We start from the raw sequence: 21,394 nt of genomic DNA, 5'->3' as shown, positions 1-21,394 counted from the left end.
AGAAAAGCGGTCTTAGCTTGCCCCATTATCAGTCCTGTTTGCCTCTTTTTCCATTTTTTTTTTTTTTCTAAATTTATGTATGGGCCCAGCAAGGATTCTACAGCTGAACCTATTCAGCCCTACAGACAGAAATTTCCACAACTGCACAGCTTTCAGCCTTGCAAACAAGCTGACTAAACTGCACTAAAGTTGGTATTGGTCAACAACTTGTGTAATCAAATTATTTTCTCAAGCTTTCACTCAAACAAAACAAAAAAACCCAAAACCAAACCACTACCATCAATCAATCCACCATTCATCTTGAATGACATCTGCCCACTGGCCAGATGCTATGAAAAAATATGGAAGCTTTAAACTCCTCCGTTAGTAAATCAGGGCACTTTACCTACCACCTTTTCTTCATCAGTATAAAACCTGCCCTCATATTTGCCACTGTGTTTCTACAATCTCTCCTTTCTCCTCCTGACACACCACTGGAACAACCTGTGACTAACCTACCCATGAAACGATTCATGTTTCCAAATCACCTGAAGACACAAACGGAGCTCTGGTGATATGAAATGTGATTTCCTGAGGGTCAGCACTATCCCCAGGCTTTCCAATGTACAGAAGACACATCCAGTGACCCAATTTAAAAATGCACTTTGCCACAGATTGGAGGCATTTGGTTTTACTGTAGTACTATTTTTGGTATTTTCTTTTGGTGAGCTATATTCATGTGAAAAGCATTAACTTCTCCACAGAAACAAAGGCTGTAAATGTTTATCTGTAACATCAGAAACTTCAAGTGTCCATGATGTGAAGGTCATCCTACTCCACAATTTACATTACACACCCCTCTGTCACACCAAATTATTTAAGGGAAAAATCAAAATGTTTCTAGTTAAGCCTGATAAGAGACACTGACCCAAAGTTTACAAAACTCTTAACAGAAATAATACTGCAGAAGCCACTGCAGTAAGTTCCACTCTAAGAGATTAATTTCAGTGGTGTAAATACATTGGCTGTGGGATGCATGTAGCACAGAAGATGACAGCCAGCCTGAAGTTTTACTTTCCATGGGGGAAGAGACAAAGAACCTTCTTTATGCCTATTCCACATGATTATGTGAAAGATTGATAATTTACACTGTAACTACTGCTATTGAGTTTCTTTTGATTAAATTATTGGGGCATTAAGTAACATGCCTCAAAAGCAGCCCTGTTACATCACTTAAAGCAAAGACATTCAAGGCACTCAAAAATGCAGAAAAAGTTACCAAAATATCATATTGAAATGTCTGAGTTATAAAATAAGTTTATTTTGCCAACTTAAAAAGATCTAGTAGCACTACACTGACTCCCAGATGGCTCAAGCGAGTAAGATACAAAACTTGTCTTTTACTGTTGTGCTTATTTTGTACAGCATATGAACTGATTGGTAGGAGAGGTTAGGTCATTTCGACTAAGATGACTCTAGTTTAAACCAAAGAAAAAGTTAAGTTTTGGGGAAAAAAGTTGTAGAGAAATCCTTATGAACATTTACATGAGGCAGCATTTTTTAGTTGTTTATTCCTTAGTTTCTGCAGCTTTCATTATGTTTTGCAGCTTTTCAAAATTCTCATCCAGAACATGGGAGACTCCCAAGTTCTTAATATTAAATAGAAAGCATTTTCTGTAACAAAAGTTCAAACCTTCATACCCAGCAAACTAGTAGTGATTGATTATTTTCTTTTTAAACACTCTACCTTCCAGAAGTGCTGAGGCAAGATTTTCCATCAAAATTGTATTGTTGGCATACGGAATTCTAACAAAAATCTCCTAGCTGTCTTTCTGTATACATTTCAAATGAGCAAAACTGCAGATAGCATGAGATGAAATTTATGTGCAGAGTGACTGTGCAGGGTGACAGAAGTGCAGGCAGCTGACAGGCCACAGGACTTGTGGGAAATGGGAATGAAAGAGAGAGGAGAAAGAGAATGGTTTTCTTTTCCCTCTCATTGTCTGCAAGTCCAATTTTAAGTAGAACTTGAATTGACAGAAAATAAGAAGTCCATGCAATGTGCTCATCATTTTGTAACGCTGAAACCACTGTGCCCCACAATGTCACACCTAGTTCCAGGCATGGAACTGTATTGTTGTGAATTAAAACCAAAGCCTTCAAGGCGAGCTCTACATGGGTTAAGACTTGCAAAAACAAATTAGACTGAACGAGAACTAACTTCATGATCAGAGAAAGTTTAGAGCACACACACAAAAAATACATTCTGTCTATACATTTAAAAGTACTTTGTCAAAGGGCCTGCTTATTGTGGGGGGCAGATTGAATCCAAACCCTATATACAATGTCAGATCTATTTTGTACATACTTTTCGATCTTCAAGATCAGAACTAATCTGAAATAATCCAATTTACCTTTATGTCACAGGCAATCTGAAAAAAAAATGCATGAGCCTGTATCCTCTTCCACTGAAGCACCAACTAAAGCAGCCCCCTAAGAAGCAACTCTTAATTTTTGCACTAATGACAACATAAAGATATGGAAAGGGCTATGTACAAAATCTTCATAGGGTAGAGCAGGCACAAGAGGTACACACAAAAAAAGGCAAAGCAGACTATGGCAACAGGAAAGAAAACACAAATCACAGTAAAAAGTGGTCCAAATGAAAGTGCGTTTTTGAGAATATGCAATCAAACAAATAAAATCAACAAATCCTAGTAAGCCAGAGGCTTCTGCTATACAAAAATCAAACTCTACTCATGACTTTGAGGGATGGAAAAGGTGAAATACCCTTAATTAGTATTTTAGTCCACATGAAATAATTGATACCACACAAAAGTGGTCTACAACTGTCAAGCAACTTTAAAACTACAGAGAGTAAAAAGCAAGGGTGTGAAAGAGTAAGGCACGGTCAGTCCTAGCAAGATAGCCAATCCCCATCTTCCAAAATACTTAACAAGCATATACAGAAGAACTTGATAACTGCTGGAATGTTATGCACCAAATAATTTATAGTTGCAACACTCATGACTTGCATCCAATGAGATCAACACCAATAATGTTAATCATATTTCAAAAAACTCTTATTAGTTAGAAATAGATGACATATGCATTACTCCCTTAGAAAAGCTAAGGCTTTAAAATTAAGAGAAGGAAAACTATCAACTCTTTTATTTTCAGCTGAAACTAAGTAGTAGTTGTAAACTACTCCATGCAAGTCCAAAACTGGATGGTGGAGATACACAAATATGGCCACAGAAAAAAACTCCATCCAATGCTCAGTATTTAAGACAGGGTGATGCTTTCCTAACACTTGTCTGATTTTGAAGATACGTGCAACATTCGTCAGGGTCAAGTTACAGTGCTTTGTTGTTTATATAGTGCCGCAGGCATCTGGAGTATTGTGAAGAACTGTGTTGATCAGAGCCCTTGAGATACCGATAAACCGAAAGCAACTATTTATTAATAGTTGAACATGGCGTCTCTCAGCACTGACTTCGCTATGTTTTCTGTCAGCTTACTTACTTTACACAGCAAAACAGGAGCCGTTTACAATAATTAAGACGGCAAGAGACAGGTCTTCAAGGGTAGAGGGAGATGTTTGTAAACCTGCATGCAAACAGATCCCTCACGGGGGGATCTGCAACAGAGAAAGGTCTTTACTACAGGACAGACACGTGGGGCGGGGGCGGACAAACGGAGGGCACATCACCCTGGCACCCCACGACGGGGGCACGGCGGCCGATGGCGGGGGGCGATGGCAGCCCCGCCCCTCCTGGCCTTCCCGCCGCTTCCTATCGGGACGGGACGCGACGAGACAGCCCGACCCGACCCGACCCAGCCCTGCCCACCTCTCATTCCTGAGCCGGGGCCGACACCACCGTGCGCGAAGGAAGAGGGGCGTGCATGCCGCCACTTCTCCAGCGCCGGGCCGCGGCGGGGCGAGCGTTGGCCGCCCGGCTGCACCCGGCCGTTTCAACCGCCGTCCCCTCTCCCGCCCGCGCTCTCCTCCACCCGACCTCCCATCGCCATCCCGACCTCCGCCAGCGCCCGCTGCCCCAGGCCCGTCCCCGCCCCACCCCCGCCGCGGGCCGGGCCGGGCCGGGCAGTGCAGCCGTGGAGGCCGCTCGCCAGCAGCGACCGCCGCTCCCTCGCCGCGGGCGAGCTCCAGGATGTACCTCACGGGCTCTGCGGTCATGTCTCCGCTGCAGCTGGTCGGCGCGGCCGGCCGGGCCGGAACCGGGCTCAGGCGCTGAAAGGAGACAAAGCCGCTACTGCCACCATCGCAAGCTCCGCCGCCATCTTATCGGAGGGAGGCTGAGGGAGACCTGCCTCCTGCCGCCTTCCTCCTTTACCGACTCCCATTGGCTTGTGGCCGCCCCCAGCTATTTTCCAATTGGACGGCTACGACGGGGCCTGTTGCTAGGGCCATTTACGTCACCATCCAACCTTCCCTTCTCTGATTGGCTGGAGGGAGAGTTACATCACCAGCCGGGGGGTGGCGTCACGCATCAAATCCCATGACGTCACTTCTAAACAACATGTACTGCCGGCTGTGCCCAGCAGGGGGCTCCAGCCTATGGGTGCTCCATGGGCCTGAGGCCCCAGGGACATGAGAAGCCCGAGGGCCTGGGGAGCCCCAAAAGCCTGATCTATGGCCACAGGGAGCCCCCAGGGTCTGGGCCCCAGCAGCAGAAGCCAAGCACACACAGATCCTGTGCCACAAGACAATGCATTACAGGGTGAAATGAGAACAGGAGATTGAGCAAGCTGTGATGCAATAGTCAGGTGGTGCCTTATCCCCAGCTGCCCACTTAATGAAAATTAAATCTAAGTGGTGGAATTGCCCAAAGCTTCCATGACATCAGGTTAATCATGACACTTAAATACACCAGATACATCAGTAGGAAGGGTCACAGGGTGATGATGGCCAAACTTCTAACCAACAGCACCAGAGTGAGTCTCATACACTGCAATTAGCCATGGAACTTAAGCCAGACCAGGACATGAGCACAGAAACAAGCTTTGGAGGAGGTAGTTGCCCAAGTACACAATGAAAAGAAAGCAAGATATGAATAACACAAGCTTCTCAAGATTGCACTTGTTCAACAGCCCCCAAGTTACTGCTAGCTGGGCTTAAGCAAAGCTCCAGCCTCACTAGAATTTTTTTTTAAACAAAAAATTCTTTAGATAAGGAAACACATCTTTGGCAGCCTCACAGAAGATAACTCTCCCTGCTTTCTAGAAGCTTTCCCAGCTTCTATGTCCCTGTCAGATGTTAAAATCTATATGAGGACTGGAACATGTCCCTCTTCAGAGGGAAGGAAGTTACGTGCTTTCCTGAGAAGGTTACTGAATGCTGGTTTTCATGTCAACTTCCACATGCCCACATGACTAAGAACACAAACCAGCAAAACCTAGTCCAGTACCACAGAATGTGAGACAAGTGACACCAGTGTTATCCACTTACAAAGAAAGCCAGATGTGACAACTAATAATTTATTTTTAGTTCCTGTGGAAAATGAATTAATTTTTTAAAAGTAGACACTCAGATGACTTCATAATGTGCAAAGTAAGAGAAAAAAAATACTATGTGGAAGCCTTGTCATCTTAAGTATAACTTCTCCTTAATACCTATTTGTCTTGAAAGGCAATGATAATAAATAGCATTTTCACACTTCAGCACATACAAGCCTACATATCCTAGGGAAATTCTGCAAACTGCTCTACACAGAATTTGCTTTAAATTTTAATGTTCTACCTAAGAACTGCATCCCGTATTTGCTGAATTTTATTAACACCAAACAGCAGGTTTAGTAACAGCTTTGTTAACAAATGCTCTCTCATGGTCAATGCTCCAGTTCTAAAAGACCAAAACATCACCTGCCTTCTAGCTGAATTTGAGAAGAAAAATAAATCCCTGTTAACTGACTGCTATACATCCCATTAAGATGTTGCAAAAAGCCATTCTATTTTTTTGCCACCAGACAGATTAATTAAACCAGAAGCATCACCTATTCTTAGCTCTGCATTAGTATTCCAGTAAGAACACAAAACATTCATTTTCCTGTTCAAGAGATGTAGTCTGCTTTATGGATGAATATCCTACTGACATAGAACAGCTACATAGATCAATTTATTAGTATTGCTCTTTTTTTTTTTTCTCTTTTACTGTTTTCTTGGGAGATGGAAGGTATTTGAAAGCAGTTTTTAAAAAGCAAATTTAATTGCCTCCAATTCAGAACTAAAGTTGTACATGAAAAAAATCCTACTGCAAGGAAATGTCAAGACAAAATGGGAGATGGAAATGTTTCCATCTCCCAACAATTACTCCTGAAGATAACATCTGATGCTATCGTGAGGCTGTCAAAACACAGTCTGTAGAAGCACCCTGCAATCTGTGTAAGATAGTATGTGTATTGTTAGAGAAACAGTTTGCACATCTAACAGGCCTACAGTCAAGTTTCCCCAGCTCACAGGACCCCTTTCCCCAGTGCCTTACTAATAGACACTGCTGGCTGCTCCAGTATACCTGGCAGAATGTGGATTCAAAGCTTTGGTTGCAGGACAAACCAAGGGCCACTGTAGAGTCTCATCACACTGATTATTTTTTCCATAATGGTAGTAATTAGTTTGCTTAAGTAGATGTTAGCCTACTTCCAAGGAAAATGACTGAAAGACATGTACAGTTATCAATTGACAAGAGGATATTTTAATAACTTGATGTGCTCCTGACCTAGAAATGCCAACTACACATATATTCTTTTCAGATGATTATCTGTGATAAAAGTAGCATAATTAATCCAGCACAGTAAAATACTAGGCTTTAATTTTATAGGAATGGTCCAAATCTCAGTTTTTAACTAGAACAGACTTTGTCCAATGAAACTCATTCGTTTCTCACTTCATAAAAAGCATGACAGAAACTGAAAACAGATGACTGCTTACTCAAGAGCCTGGGTTTGTGCTTGGTTATGCTGTTATTGCCTTCTCCTCCAAGTTCAAAGTGATGGTGTGGAATTAGTTGAGTAGTGGTCTGTATTTAATAATTAAACTTTTTCAGCCTGAGAAAGCAGAGAATATCAACACCCAATAGAAGAAAAAAGTGCCAGCATTTCTCCAAATGCTTTATGGGAATTCCTCAGAGTAGATGAAAGCACTTGGACATTTTAACTTCTTTTTCAAAAATACATTATTTCAATATTTGTGATTTTCTGTTATTGTCTGAACGCTTTTTAAAACACACTATCAGAAACCACTGCTAATAAACCATAAAGCAACACTATAGGCCAGTCTTCTGTCCTGAGAAGTTTGTCTACAAGATGCTATGATGTAACATAATCTGATGTCATGGGCACTATATCCAAACAAGTTTCAGTGATGTGGCTGTATGATTTGGAGGTTCCCAATATTTAGAAAGTTAAACGAGGGACTTTCTTCAGTACTTCTATCAAAACAGAAGTTCTAGATCTGTCAGGAACAGACTAGGACTGAAATAAACCAAACCAAACAAACAGCCTTCCTGGTTATACTGACTTTTATCTTGTTTTTAACAAGGCTCAGAATAAGTCTTGCTATACATTTAGTTAGCTATTGGACATCCATGACCGCAACAGTATTCACATTCTCCCAAAGCCTCCAGGCAGCCACTATCTCCTCACATTCCCAACACTGATGGCTATCCCATTGCCTGCCAAAAGGTTTAACTTATTCTTACCCTTATGTCCTTATATGCACCTTAATCCTACGATTGCAGATGTACAAGCCAGCCACAGGGACATCACCAGCCATGACGTTAATTAAGGTTCTCTGCACCAGCACCAAGCCATATACAGCGTATGCAGAGCAGAGCACAATTTCCATCTTGTTGGAGGACAAGGCAATTCTGCCCTCAGTGAGCATATGATTATGAAGCATCTCTGCTTAACTACAGGAATGACTATTAGGCACCAACACCAAGAAGCACATTTTGTGCTCAGCACTACAATGGTTTGAAGATAACACACATTAGATTGATTAATCCAGTTAGATTTAGAATCTTGCCTTTATCTTAGCTCATCTCAGAGCTCCCTAAATTATTTCTAGCTAGGAGTCCAAAATAGTTTTTAAATATACCACAGCCCCTTCTCCAAAGCGGAAAAAGCAGCAATCTTTGAGACCAGACACATCACCAAAACCACATAGTCCATTTTCAGCTACAGAATATACCATTTCCTGCTTTTATTATAATAAGTGTTCTCTACAGGTGAGCTTTTGTGGTGCTTCTGAGCTGTTTAATGACTCACTCTCTAAAGAAGATGGCCTCAAACTCCCAGTGTTAGCACACCAGTTCTCAAAGGCATTGCTTCTTCCACATTTGTTCTGCCAGTCCAGAACTGTATTACACTAACTGGCTTGTGAGATGCATATGCCAATGGTCCTGAAGAATCACTTTGGGTACCAATTATAGCTGTCATTACCTCTCAACTGCTGCGCAAGTCAAATCTTTCCACAACTGCATCCTCTCTAAATCTGCTACAGGTCCTTGCAAGCACTGTCTTCTTTTGCTCCACTATCACACTTGTTCTCTCCTCCATGCACTTCACTTTCAGCCTAGAGAGCAGCAAAACTGTTGGAAAAAGTAAGCATGATTTTAATTTTCTATCTCAGCATGGATAAGAAGAGGAAAATCAAAAACTCTTGACATCTATACCACCTGAAGTGGAAAGTCAACATGTCTCCACCATCTGCCACATGATGTGTGACTGCTCAAAGTCAGTCAGTATATGATCAGATTTTGGTTTTCTTTTATTTTTAGAGGGACAGAATAAGCACCATGTCAGAAAGATCAGAAACAACTCTGAAAGTTTAAGATAAAGCTTTACTTCTTCAGATTGAGACTGTAAGCCACTTTCACCTGCACTGTTAATGACTGAAATACAACCAGCCTCAGAGTTTATAGGAAGCGTTGCACCAAGAGGGCAGGAAAATTAACAGGCACAGCAACCCAGAGCTGTTCCAGGCAAATCAACAGTACTATCTAGATTCCATCTCCAGAAACAGTATTAGCTGAGCTGTCTAGGACACCAATATTTTCACCTCAGGACAGCTGTCAAAGGCAAGTAAAAATTATGCAACATTTGTGCTATTAGTTGGGTACATGGGAAGATCTCAAGTACTGGTATTCTGCCCACTTCACCACTTTAACACATATATGCTACTAATCCAGTCTACTCAGCCACACTTTGGTTATTAACACATTGAAGCATCAGAGGGAAAAAAAGACATGTTTCGGTTTATGTTGATGTTTAAAAGACACAGAAACATAAATTAGACTAAAAAATTTTATTGAAACTCATCCAAAATCCAGTCAGGCACACAATTTATCCATTTCACTAAGCCTTGTCATTCTGTATAGCACAGAACAATGCATCTCAACAAGTTGAAACATTAAACAACTGAATTAGTGAAGTTAAGGCACTTGAAATGTGCATTAATTTAGCAAAATTGCATAAGAATAACATTCTACTTTGAATTATATAGTCCTTTCCAAGATCCAATCTAAAGCATCCAAATTCTAGAACTCCTTGAGATAGGAGAGAAGCATAAGGAGTAGACAAAAGTGTCATATCTTCCTCTGACTAGTAATCTCTCAGGCCACCACAGCCTATGGAAGGAAGTATTACAGAATCAAGCTGCAAAGGTTTCCTGTAGAGGTGTTGAACTACAACAGTTTGAGACACAATCTCTTCCATTCAAGAATCCATAAGGCAAATTATCTTTGTGAGATGTAGAACAGAAAGAGAAAGCAAAAAGCACATGCATTCAACTGTAAGGATAGCAAATCCCAAGGTATCACTGCCCACTCTCATATCCTCACCAAGGATATAAACTTGGAGAAAACAAATGGAGAACAACAAGAACTTAACAGTTATCAAAAATCTGATACCTGACAATTTGTCAGGGTTCTGAGGAGTAACTTGAAAGCCAGCTGACAACCTTTAATTCATGCTACAAGTAGGTAGTTTCCTGTGCAGTTTTTGTTTTTGTTGTTGAGAATGTGAGTGTTGGTCAGTAGAAGAGTGGTTTTTTTCAGCTGTGAGACAATGTTTACAACTTAAATGTTGCAGTATCAGCATTAGGCAGAGTTTTTAAATGAGTAATTGAGTGAGTAATTCAGTTCTACCTGCTAAAATTCTCCATCTATGAAACAACCCCTTGCATCATACAGCAGTGAAGTAATTCTTCTCAAAAAATGAAATACAGCTCTAGGATATGCACATCCCACACTGGAATTTGGAGTAGGCTCCAAGGGTTGCACACAGTCTGAAGGAAAAGATTTCCAGGTATACTGAGACTCTCTCAACCATCAAAAGGCACAACAGAGAAGCTGTTGTCGCTTCCTATACACAGACATGAAGTGATAAATATTTAAGGGAAAAAATAAGCACATGAAAGGCAAATTATCCAATTGAATTTAAAGTACTGTTTCTAGTTAGTCTACTACTGAAATGTAGTTCTAAGCACTAGGTTCTGAATTTCACTGGAATTAGAGCTGTTTAAGAGGATGTAAAGCTTATGAAAAAAGAAACTGCACCTTAATATTCCATCTTTCAGAGCAAGTTGTTTGTTATGTTTAAGGCACTACACATCATCTTTGGTTCAGTGTTTAACTATCTCATTCATTATAAAGAGAGGTAGCACGAACCATACATATTTAGCTCTTCCATTCCATTCATGCCTCTTCAGAGTCACCAGCTTTCTGATCTTACATATTCTAGGATCCTTTAACTCATTAGAAAGCTGCAGGAACAAAATAACAAACACTGTTATTAATTATGTAAGAAACAAAGATGTGCAATGTTTTACTTAGCTCCCATAAGAATAAGAAACTGGATCTGATGCATCTACAACAAACAGCTGGGAAGAAGTCATTTAAAAGTCAATTTTCTAGTAACTTAAAAGCAAAGACAATCACATATTACCTTCAACAGAGTTGACAGGGGTATTTCTAGCACAGACTAGAATAAAAGCTGATTAAGCAGGGAATAAGCTCAGTTCTCTTCTGGTCTTGAGAAAAGTCTTTATGAAATAACAGTTTTACTATTTAGATATTTTTAAAGAAGAACTGACTTCTCATAGAGAAGTGATAGCATCTGCCTATGGTTTCATTTGCCTAGAAGGCTAATCCTCTTTGCAGAACCTGAAATGGTTTGAAGCTGGTCCTTCAACGTGAATTTTTTTCCTCCAAAATGTATAAAAACCTACTAAAACCACACAAGATGTCTATATCCATCTCATATATAATATATTAAGCACTCAATAAGTAAGTGTTATAGAAGCAATCCCAAAATATGTGCAGCTTTAAAGCATCAGCCATTTTCCCTGTTCTCACAATAAGGATCAACAATCAAGATGCACGAATATGGAGGAAGAGAAAAGATACATTTGTTTTCAGTATAAATTGGCTGAGATGCCACTATGAGAATATAAATATTTTATAATATATAATGGTATTAAAGAGAGAGTACCACAATCTTTCTTTTGGCTCAATTGAAAATTCATTATATCCACCAAATCCTGTTATTTCTGGAGATGATATCAACCAATATTGCCACTCTTGAAGAAGCTGAGCATTTTTGAAAGAGTTTTTACTGCCAAATTACATTTCATAAAATACATTATTTGCCTGTTTCACCAGTCTGGTTTATATTAATACCACCAGACATGAAAATAGCAGTAAGTAGGGACAGATTCATTCGTAGGCACACAATACATATGAAAAGTAAGATCAAGAGTGATACCAGAAGGTAAACTTAAGTTTACTCACTTCATTTGAGAAAGTCTATGGTGTTCTAGCTGTATTGCAATGACAGGGGAACAATGACTGAAGCAGCAAGAAAGACATACCTGTATGGGTAGCCGTGGTATTTAGATCGGAAGACAGACAACAACCAGCTGAAGAACAAGACCACCAAGCCAATACCAGCAATACACATAACTGCAAGAGATGCAGAGAAAGATTCTGGGTAACATAACAGCAGCCCCTAAACACACCACAGTGACCAAAGTTTCTAAAAGCATTCTGTAGCACTTCCAGATTTGGTCAGATGAGACCCTTCTAATAGTCACTGAGAAGAACTAAATTAATGCAAATTTTCTTTCCAATTCCTCTTCCGTATCAACTTTGTACCCCTGATTTAGGGGAAACTGCATCCCTTCTTCTCTTACTAGCAAAGCATTTTAAAATTCCCCCATGTTCCAAAAGAGCTTTGAGTTTATCTTACAATTTGCTAAACAACTCCGAGTGCTGCCTGGAAATTTAACCATTCAGTTCTGCTTAGATATGGGAAGTGTACAGGAGCCCACAGTGCAAAAGCTTTTCTATTAAATCAAACATCTCTGCTAATATGTCCTCTCGGAAAATAAAAAAGTTACTACTCACTTTTTCTTTTCCCCACATCCATGTCAGAAGTAGCAGCTTCATGGAGGAGTACCATTCCTAAAGTAACACCACCATCTATAGGCGTGGTTTAAGGCTAAATCAACAAAATACAACAGACTTAATACACTCATTCGTAATCTTGTAAATTCAGCTCCCACACCATACCTAGGTCATTAAAACTCACTGGAAAAATTAGAGTTTTTCCAGCCAAAGAATAACTATGGAAGGAAAAAAGCCACTGGAAAGCATTCATAATGTCAACTCATCAAAAGATAAATACAAAGTTTAAAATATAGACTGGAAAGCATAGTAGGGCTTGAGACAGAACTAAAAACATGCATTGATCATCTCAGCTTGCTATGAAACAGCACTCATTCCCAGAGAGCTTCATCTGCTCCTATTATTGTTCTATTCCACTGGGAAACTCCCAAAGAAACTCAATTTCTGCATTTTACTCAGCTAATAGAAAGGAATAAAATGCAGGCAATATTTTAGCTAACAGAACATCTTTCAAGTAGCAATATTTCACTCTATTCTAAATCTTAATTAAAACAAAAAAAATCAACACTTGTAATATTAAGGAAGCAGAGACAACTTAAAAGGGCTGATATCTACAGATAATGAATCCTAGCAAGGCAAAATAGTGGGTCCAGTGGAAAAGGCAGAACTCCCAAAGATTTCATTCCATTTCACTACAGAGGTTCAGTCCAAATCCTCCTCCTGAAATGAGAAATACTTATCACTGACTGCAATGGGAGCATTAAGAAATCTTTTTCTTTCAGATGCAGTCGACTTTCAGCACAAGAGAAAAGTGACCTCAACCTACAGGAGCCTTGCCAATTTCACCATTTTAAATGTCTCCAGTGACTGGGAGTTGGGTCCTTAATATGATGGACAGCAATAACACCAACAAGTATCAACAAAATTTTCTAGGTTGAATTTTGAGTGCATCAGAAGTACAGTAATAACTAAACAAAGCTCTGAAGTCCCACTCCAAATGGGTGTTTGGTGTTACAACAATAATGAATACACAGCAAGAGAGTAAAGTTCTTTTAGCAACAGCATATTTAAACATCAGTTACCTACTTTAAATTTTTACAAACTCCCCAATGTTTCACTTGCTGGAATTGGGATTTTCAACAGAATAAAAAGGGAAGAAATAAGCAGAAGTCACTCTGCAAACAAATGCGGCTGTTTCAAGAGAAGAGATGTGTTAATCATTGTGAAACAGCTAAGAGCACAGGTACTTTGAATTAAGTTTTGAAGTGTGTCTGCAGTAAGTCTGCTATACTCTGCACTTATCTATTATAAAATGTAAACTATTTGGGACTGTGAAGCTGCAAGGAAAAAAATATTAAATAAGTTTTAAATCCTTAATAAAAGATAAAAGAATGCACAGACTGACAGAGGTGACAAGGAAGAAAAGTGTGACTCAGAGCTGGCTAAAGTTACAGATGATGGATCAAAAACATTAAAGTGGGAACAGAAGAAAAGAGCATTCAATTTTTGAGAATTCTTATGATGCCAAAGAGAACGGCAGAAGATCTCAACCTGCAAGTTTCCACTTGTCTTTCTTGATGGCATAGTGGCAGAGAAAAAAAATCCTGAATCATAAGCATGAATGAGTGGCAAGATTAAAAGAAGGTAAGCAAAGAAATAGAAGAAGAAAGATCAGTAACAGAAGGAGGATTTCAACACCAAAACAAGACCCAAGTCAGATTGAAACAATAAAACACACAGAGGAATGGGCTGTCCTGAAGAATCTCACAATTCCCCATCTTCAACCTTGCACTCAGTTCAGACACTAAGCAAGGGAGAAGGTAGTAAGAAAGCAGTAGATATTTTTCTGTTGAACTTAATGATCACTGGTGTGGTATAAAAGAATAATTCTCAACATGGAAAGACTCCACAAGCTTCTGCATCAGTGTTGCATGGCAAGTTCAAGCCTTGACAAAGTGCTTTCATAGGAATGGCAGCAGCATAAGCTCACAGATCACCAACCACATGCTTCTCAGTAGGAAGGATACTAAACAGAAGAACAATGTGTGTTTCTGCCACAAATTGGGCTTGGCTGCTCCCATGGATATAGCTCTGTAAGAGACAAAGAGTAATTGAATTTAGAAAAGACTGGAGTCAACTTTGACATGATTAACAATGGCTAGAGCTTGGAACTGGGCTTTGCACTGTCTCTTTCAGGAGACAAAACTTAAGAGCACATTTTCAGCTGTTGAGACCTGTGTCAGCTTCAAAAAAAACCTGCACAATCAGACCAAAGTACCGTTTGGATGATATAAATGCAGCTCCAGTCTTCATGGTCCAGATCCTGTGTTCAGCAGGGCAAAATACCCTCTTGCACCCACTGTGATGAGAGCCCCATCCATGCCCTTAGACTCTCAGGTTATGTACATTGTTCCTCAGTTTAGGGATAGTAATGGTTGAACTTATCACACAGCAATTACATGACAGAGCACCTGTTTTGGATTAAGATTAGGAATGTGAGATTCCTTAGCAGTAAAGGATGAATTTTCAAACAAAGTTTCTCCTTCTGTTTGAGCCAAAAGAAGGATAAAGTTAATTGGAAGAAAATCTAAATCTTGACTGGAGCTCTAACATTCCTGTTTCACACAAAGCAAAACCCCTCTTTTACAGGTGTATTTTAAGAGAAGGCAGTCCCTCTCTGAAATGATCAACAGCTCTCCAATTTGCCTTGATCACTGCAGAAGAGGTCAGCCTCACTGACTTACAAAGAACAGCATTTGCACTGACTTGTCTCTTTTAGCACCAGCCTCATTCTGTAGAGCTACAACAGAAATGCAGAAAAAAAAATGAGGAAAGACGTACCACTTGTCCTGTATGGGGATTCTTATGAGCATAGGGTGGACCTCTAATGTGGTTCCACATCTGGCCTGATGTCATTGCTAATACAAAACACTGAAAAGGAAAGAAGAAATACTTTAGTAAGGCTTTTGATTGTAATTTTTGACTAATTTCCTACAATCATAGAATGGGCTGGACTGGAAAGTACCTTGAAGATCACCTTGTTGCAACCGCTCTGCATGGGCAGGGACCCCTCCCACCAGACCAGATTCCTCACGGGCCCATCCAACCTGGCTTCAAGCCTCAACAACTACTCTGGATAACCTGTTCCAGTGCTTCATGGGGAAGAATTTATTCCTAATTTCTAACCAAAATCCATCTTCTTCCAGTTTGAAGCCATCACCCCTCAATCCTGTCACTCCATGCCTTTTTAAAGAGTCCCTCTCCAGTTATCTTGTAGTCCCCTTCAAATAGAGCATTAAAGTCTCCCCAGAGCCTTCTCTCCAGGCTGAACAACTCCAACTCTCTCAGTCTATCCTCACAGCAGAGGGACTCCAGCACTCAGATTATCTTCATGGCCACCTCTGGCCCCACTCTAACAGTTCCGTGTCCTAGTGTTGGGGGCTCCAAACCTGCACGCACTACTGCAGGTGGCATTTCATGAGAGCAGAGGAGAACTGCCTCCCTCAGCCTCCTGGCCACAGTGTTTTTGCTGCAACCCAGGATATTTTTCGTTTTATACAAAATGGTTTGGAATACAGTCTTATGCTAAGCAGTGTCCTACCTTTTATTGGCATAAAAGGCACACAATCAAGCATTAACCCAGCTGAAGAGACTAGGATCAAATAATATTGTCAGGCTACCAAGAAGAAAACCAAAATAAACCTCATTTTCCTCTACCAGGTTAAAGTACCTTTAACTTAAGTACCTTTAAAGACTTAATTGCTACAGAACTCATGACACCACAGAGACAAGTTATAATTCCTCACCAAAGCAGCAAGTGCCCAGCCAGTTTTGTTATACAGGAAATCCAGATTACTTCCTCGCAGATACACGAGGCCTCCAATGACAGCGAGCAGCAGTCCCAGCATCAGTGGTCCAGCATAGTTTGGTGGCCTTATCACACGGATCTAAATAGATAAAGTTGGAATTATCTTCCTTTAATTGGATTATGACCATTGTAGCACACTGCAGACACAATTTGCTAACAAAGCCCACAATACAGTAGAGTAGAAAAAAAATATCAACACAAACATTTTCTGTGTAATAAAGCTGACTTGGGAAGCAGTGCTTCTTCCCCATTACTGTAACTTGTTTTATGCACCTTTACCCTACCTAATAATTTCAAGGCTGGTTTTTTATTCTGTAGGAAGAAGGAGAAGGAAGGAGATGAGCTTTCCCATCTTACCACATACAGAGCTACCCAAAACATTAGAACACAGAATGTAAAGGAACTTAAGAGATGGAGTCATGTGCCCAAACTAGATTTTGTAGACAAGAACTATTTAGAGTATCTGAAAGTAGATCAGCAGCCACAGGACATAACTGACATATTTCACAACTAGAATGACACAGTAAGGGAGTGCTGCAGAGGTGGTCATGAGAAAAGTCAGTGAATACTTACATTGACATCGGTTCTGTCAGCCACCCAACGAGCAAGCTGCTCAGCCGCAAAGCCACGCACCTGAAGTTCGTATGTGTCACCTCGTTTAGGCTTCCCTTTAGCAGGAAAGTTAATGAAGGTTGGAGCAGAATTCATGTTTAGCTGTATTTAGGAAATTCATAGAAGACAAAGCAGCACAGAACATCTGTTTAGTAACACAATTCTATTCCATTTCTATCTTGCAACACAGTCACTGTATCAATCAGAAAAAGCAATTTTAACAAGTAGGTTTCATTGGCAATGGCTTACAGAAAAAAATAGAGACAGCAGACAGAGGCTTGCCTTGCTGTATTTCATAGAGTAACCACTGCATCCTGCACTTTCCCTTTTGTATTCCATGCTGTTTTCTCCTTTCAGCATTGAAGGAGGTTTTTTTTAGCTCTGTCACCAGCTGTTCTAGTCATCTTAGAAAAACATTATCACTTCTGAGTAGGCTTTTCTTTTTTAAGCAAGCCTTCTGAAGTGACTGATGTTCCTTTGTTAGTACTTGGATCTACAGCTACTGAGTCCAAAGATTCAGATCAGTTAAAGGGAGATTATCATAGGTAAATAAAAGTAGTTGTTTATAAAATGCAGTTCTGTTGTTTCCCAACACTGTTTTTCCCACAGTATTTCAGGATTTTTGCAGGTTTGCTCTCTCAACACCACTTTTAGAAAAGAAGTCTGCCAAATAGGAATGCACACAATGATCTTCAAAGGCCATAGCTTGATAAATTAATTTTTGATGTAACACTAGGGGAAAATTTAGCAAGAATAATAAATGACACTTTGCCTCTTGTGGAGTGAATCTTTCCAGTCTGAAAGGTTCCACTTAATAAAATATCATTGCCTAAATTGTGTAGCTTTTAAATAGAGGTTATGCACAACTGCAAGCCTATCTGGAATGTTTTCATGCATTTAAAATCAGGTTACACAATGTTAATAAAAAAGCAGAATGACAGGGTACTTGAGAAGTAAGTTAACCCACACTGAAAGCCTAATCTGTCACTCTCCATTGATCTTAAAAGTTGTAATAGCTGCTCCAAATGACATCAGTGTGATCTTTCTACCCTCATTATGCATCATAGAACAACTGCATTAAGAATTACACTGTAAGTTATTACAGCAGACAAACAGAAAAGACTCAGAGAAGCCAGGTTTGTCAGCTCTGTCCATATTACTGCAAACATGCCACTGCCCTCTGCTCTTTCCATTTCTGGAGTGGCAGCTTTTAATTTTTTAACATTGTAACACTAAATTCTATATAAATCTTCACCTTCTCGCCCTGAGTCTCCAAAACCCATGTTAAAAGCAAAATTAGAAAAGAGAAAGACAAACATTACCATCTGAAATACATCTGAACCTTCATCGAAATCTACCATGGCAAAAAAAATCTTATTGGTAAATGCACTGGAATATCGCCACGAGTTTGCCAGAATCTGGTATTCCTCATCAGCTTGCCTGTAAAACACACAAGGTGAGATGCCATATCAGATGTTTGTCCAGGACGTGTTATTAAATGGCCGTGGGAGCTGTAGCCACCCATTTCATTAATGGTTTCATCACCCACCCTCACTTTGCTTTTCTAGTGGTTTTAAATGCAAGGGCAAGTTCCGTAGAGTCCACAAACACAGGCAGTGGTAATTTCTAACTGAAATTTGAAATGGAAACCAGCAGCTCATGATTTGCTAGTCCACAAAGCATGAAAACAAGTACAGGTGTGCCTTCATATCCATGGGAAGCCAATTAATTTCAACTAACTGGTTATAAAAAATAATATATGAAAGCTATCACATGGTTAAGGATCCAGCGTGTATTAGAAATAAGTAAGTGCCAATCATCGTATTAATTAACATCAAGTTTTAGACTGCATGGCCAGCAGTAATCCTGCAAGTATTTATTCAGCAGCTCATGCCAGGACAGTTGAGTTTTCATTGTTTTTCTCCAGAAGCCTATCAGTGTGGATATTATTTCTGCAAAGTAGTGATTATTTTAGGAGGGAGATCAAAAATTAAGGACTATGTTGTCTTCTCCCATGCATATTACACAAATTCTCACACATTTAATTTCAATGATAATCTTACTGTAACATGCCCCAGCATACTCCTCCCACACAATTGAGCTTTATCCTATTCTTAATTCCCTACAAAGCATGTGACGATGGTCAAGCTCCAATTTAGGACTAAATGAAGCTCGTACTTGCACACAACACACTGTCTGTGAGGCTGAAGAGCAGTGAACATCACAATCACAGAGTAATTTCTGGGTGGCGCCTTCACAAGGCGTCGAAATTTGTCACCGTTCATTCGAATAACAGATCTTTTGCTGGCCCACTCCATTAGCTGGTTCACTTTCTCTGATAACACCATCTGAAAAAATAAAAGCCAGAGAAGAATTGCTTGAGTTTTGGTCGTTTTTTTCTTTCCAGCCTCACAGTACAAACTTGAAGGCCTTTAGGTCTGATATGACAAACAGGTGCTCTGTATTTCATAAGAGCACCAACCACTCCATGTGATCTCAGGAGTGCTCGACACCAAGCTCTTCATTAAAAAACGAGCCAAGCAATTCTACAGCATAATACAATCAAGTATGAAATAAGTGACAACACCCAAAACTTACAGCAAGAGGATTGAATGGATTTGTCACAGTACTTCTCTACTCCTTATTAACTCTTCTACAGAGAAATACGTTAAATAGTAAACTACTCTTGACTTCCCACTGACACAAGAATGTCCAGAGGAATCTCTACAAAACCAAGGACTCAAGAGTGTGGAAATAAGAGACGCTTTTGTGATTACAGCCAAAGACAGACAGTCCACCCTCCCGCCCTCCTCTCCCAAACCAGTACACCAGAAGACAACGCTCTTACAGTGACTTTTATAGGAATAGAAGAATCTGGAAATAAACGCACTCGAAAATAAAAGACAAATCAAAACTGTGACTGTGATAAGCCAACTGCTCCCCTCGGGCCCCGCGTGAGGCCTCTGGCCTCCCCTCACAGCCCGGCCAGTGCCAATGACAGCAAAACCTCAGGCTGGGGAAGCCCGCGGGCGACCCGGGCGCGGCGAAGACTCCCAGAGTGTGGCCCGCCAGGCCTGGCCTGGCCTTGCCCTGCCCTCAGCCTCGGGTGCTCAGCGCTGTACGACCTCAGCGCAGGCCAATGCACCCGGGAACCCGCCACGGCCTGGCCCAGTGCGGCTCGACCCCGCTCTGCTGCCTGGCCACAAGTAAGGGGGCTCCCGACGGCTCCTCACCTCCTTCCGCTTCTGCCCCGCGACACCCGGGCCGCCCCAAGCCGCCGCCAGAAACAGCAGGACCAGCACCGGCACCACCGCCATAACCGTCCCAGTCCAGTGCCTCACACCCATTGGCGGACTCCGACCCACCGGCGACCCACACACTTTTCCTATTGGCCGCGTGCCGGCCCGCGACTAGCAGCCGGCTTCCGATTTGTTGAACCTGTCCCCGGCAGGGGCTGCTGCGAGCCCATAGGAGCGAGGCAAGCTGGAGCTGTAGGATTGGCGGAACCCTGAGCGAGGGCGGGTCGTGCCGCTCCGAGGCGGGCCGGCAAGCCCTGCTGATGGCGGCAGTGGCGGTCTTCCTGCTGTCCTGATGCTGCATCCCTCTGCACCCCTCACCTTTAGGATACCCTCGGGCTATCCTCAGCATGCGCGGCTCGTCAGACAGAATTACTTTGGTTGGAAAAGATAATCGCGAAATGTAGTGGACGGTGGCTGAAGGTGAGCCAATATGTACTCAGGTGGCCATGAAAGCAAACAGCACAGCATCCTGGTCTGGATCAGCAATATTGTAGAAAGCAGGACTAAAGTAGTGATTGTGCTGGAGCAGGTCCAGAGAAGGGCAACAAAGCTGGGAAAGGGTCTGGAGAACAGGTCTTGTGAAGAGCACCTGAGGGAACTGGGGTTGTTTAGTGTGGGGAAAAGGAGGCTGAGCGGTGACCTTGCTTTCCACAGCTCCCTGAAAGGAGGTTGGAGCTAGGTGGGGAACAATCTACCAAGAAGCAAGTGACAGGATGAGAGGAAACAGCCTCAGGTAGTGCCAGGATTTTAGGTTGGCTATTAGGAAAACTTCTTCCACAAAAAGCTTGTCAAGGCCTGGAATCAGAATTGTTAGGGTTGGAAGGGACCTCAAGCATCATCTAGTTCCAGCTCCCCTGCCATGGGCAGGGACACCTCACACTACATCAGGTTGCCCAAAGCCATATCCAGCCTGGCCTTAACCTCCAGGGAGGAGGCTTCCCTGTGCAACCTGCTCCAGCCATCTCACCACCTTCATGGGGAAGAACTTCCTAACATCTAATCTGAATCTACCCATTTCTAGTTTTGTTCCATTCCCCCCAGTCCTACCACTCCCTGACACCCTAAAAAGTCCCTCCCCAGCTTTCTTGTAGCCCCCTTGGAAGGCCACAACAAGGTCTCCCCAGCACCTTGTCTTCCCCATACTGAACAGCTCCAACTCCCTCAGTCTATCCTCATAGGAGAGGTGCTCCAGCCCTCTGCTCATCCTCATGG

General features: G+C 41.5%; 2 protein-coding genes across 3 annotated transcripts in view; both read right to left on the bottom strand.

Moving 5' to 3' along the window:
* The window catches only part of ATRX (ATRX chromatin remodeler), an 84,053-nt gene extending 79,747 nt beyond the window's left edge, over window positions 1-4,306 (bottom strand). For both annotated transcript variants that reach the window (XM_054169460.1, XM_054169461.1), the window contains exon 1: window positions 4,158-4,306. In XM_054169460.1, coding sequence (XP_054025435.1) covers window positions 4,158-4,177 — 20 coding nt within the window. In that variant the 5' untranslated portion in view covers window positions 4,178-4,306. The remainder of the gene's footprint in view (window positions 1-4,157) is intronic.
* A 7,017-nt stretch (window positions 4,307-11,323) lies between these two features.
* MAGT1 (magnesium transporter 1) lies at window positions 11,324-20,251 on the bottom strand. The gene is made up of 9 exons (XM_054169510.1): window positions 20,117-20,251; window positions 19,062-19,231; window positions 18,206-18,323; window positions 16,845-16,985; window positions 16,210-16,350; window positions 15,245-15,334; window positions 14,431-14,494; window positions 12,404-12,478; window positions 11,324-11,959 (listed from the first exon to the last, which is right to left on the bottom strand). The coding sequence occupies exons 1-9, from the start codon at window positions 20,228-20,230 to the stop codon at window positions 11,814-11,816; spliced, it is 1,059 nt and encodes a 352-aa protein (XP_054025485.1). The 5' UTR covers window positions 20,231-20,251; the 3' UTR covers window positions 11,324-11,813.
* Window positions 20,252-21,394: the final 1,143 nt, after the last annotated feature.

The sequence above is a fragment of the Dryobates pubescens genome, chromosome 18 (assembly GCF_014839835.1).
Source record: "Dryobates pubescens isolate bDryPub1 chromosome 18, bDryPub1.pri, whole genome shotgun sequence".
Taxonomy (NCBI): domain Eukaryota; kingdom Metazoa; phylum Chordata; class Aves; order Piciformes; family Picidae; genus Dryobates; species Dryobates pubescens.
This window is presented reverse-complemented; position numbering and strand designations above follow the sequence as displayed.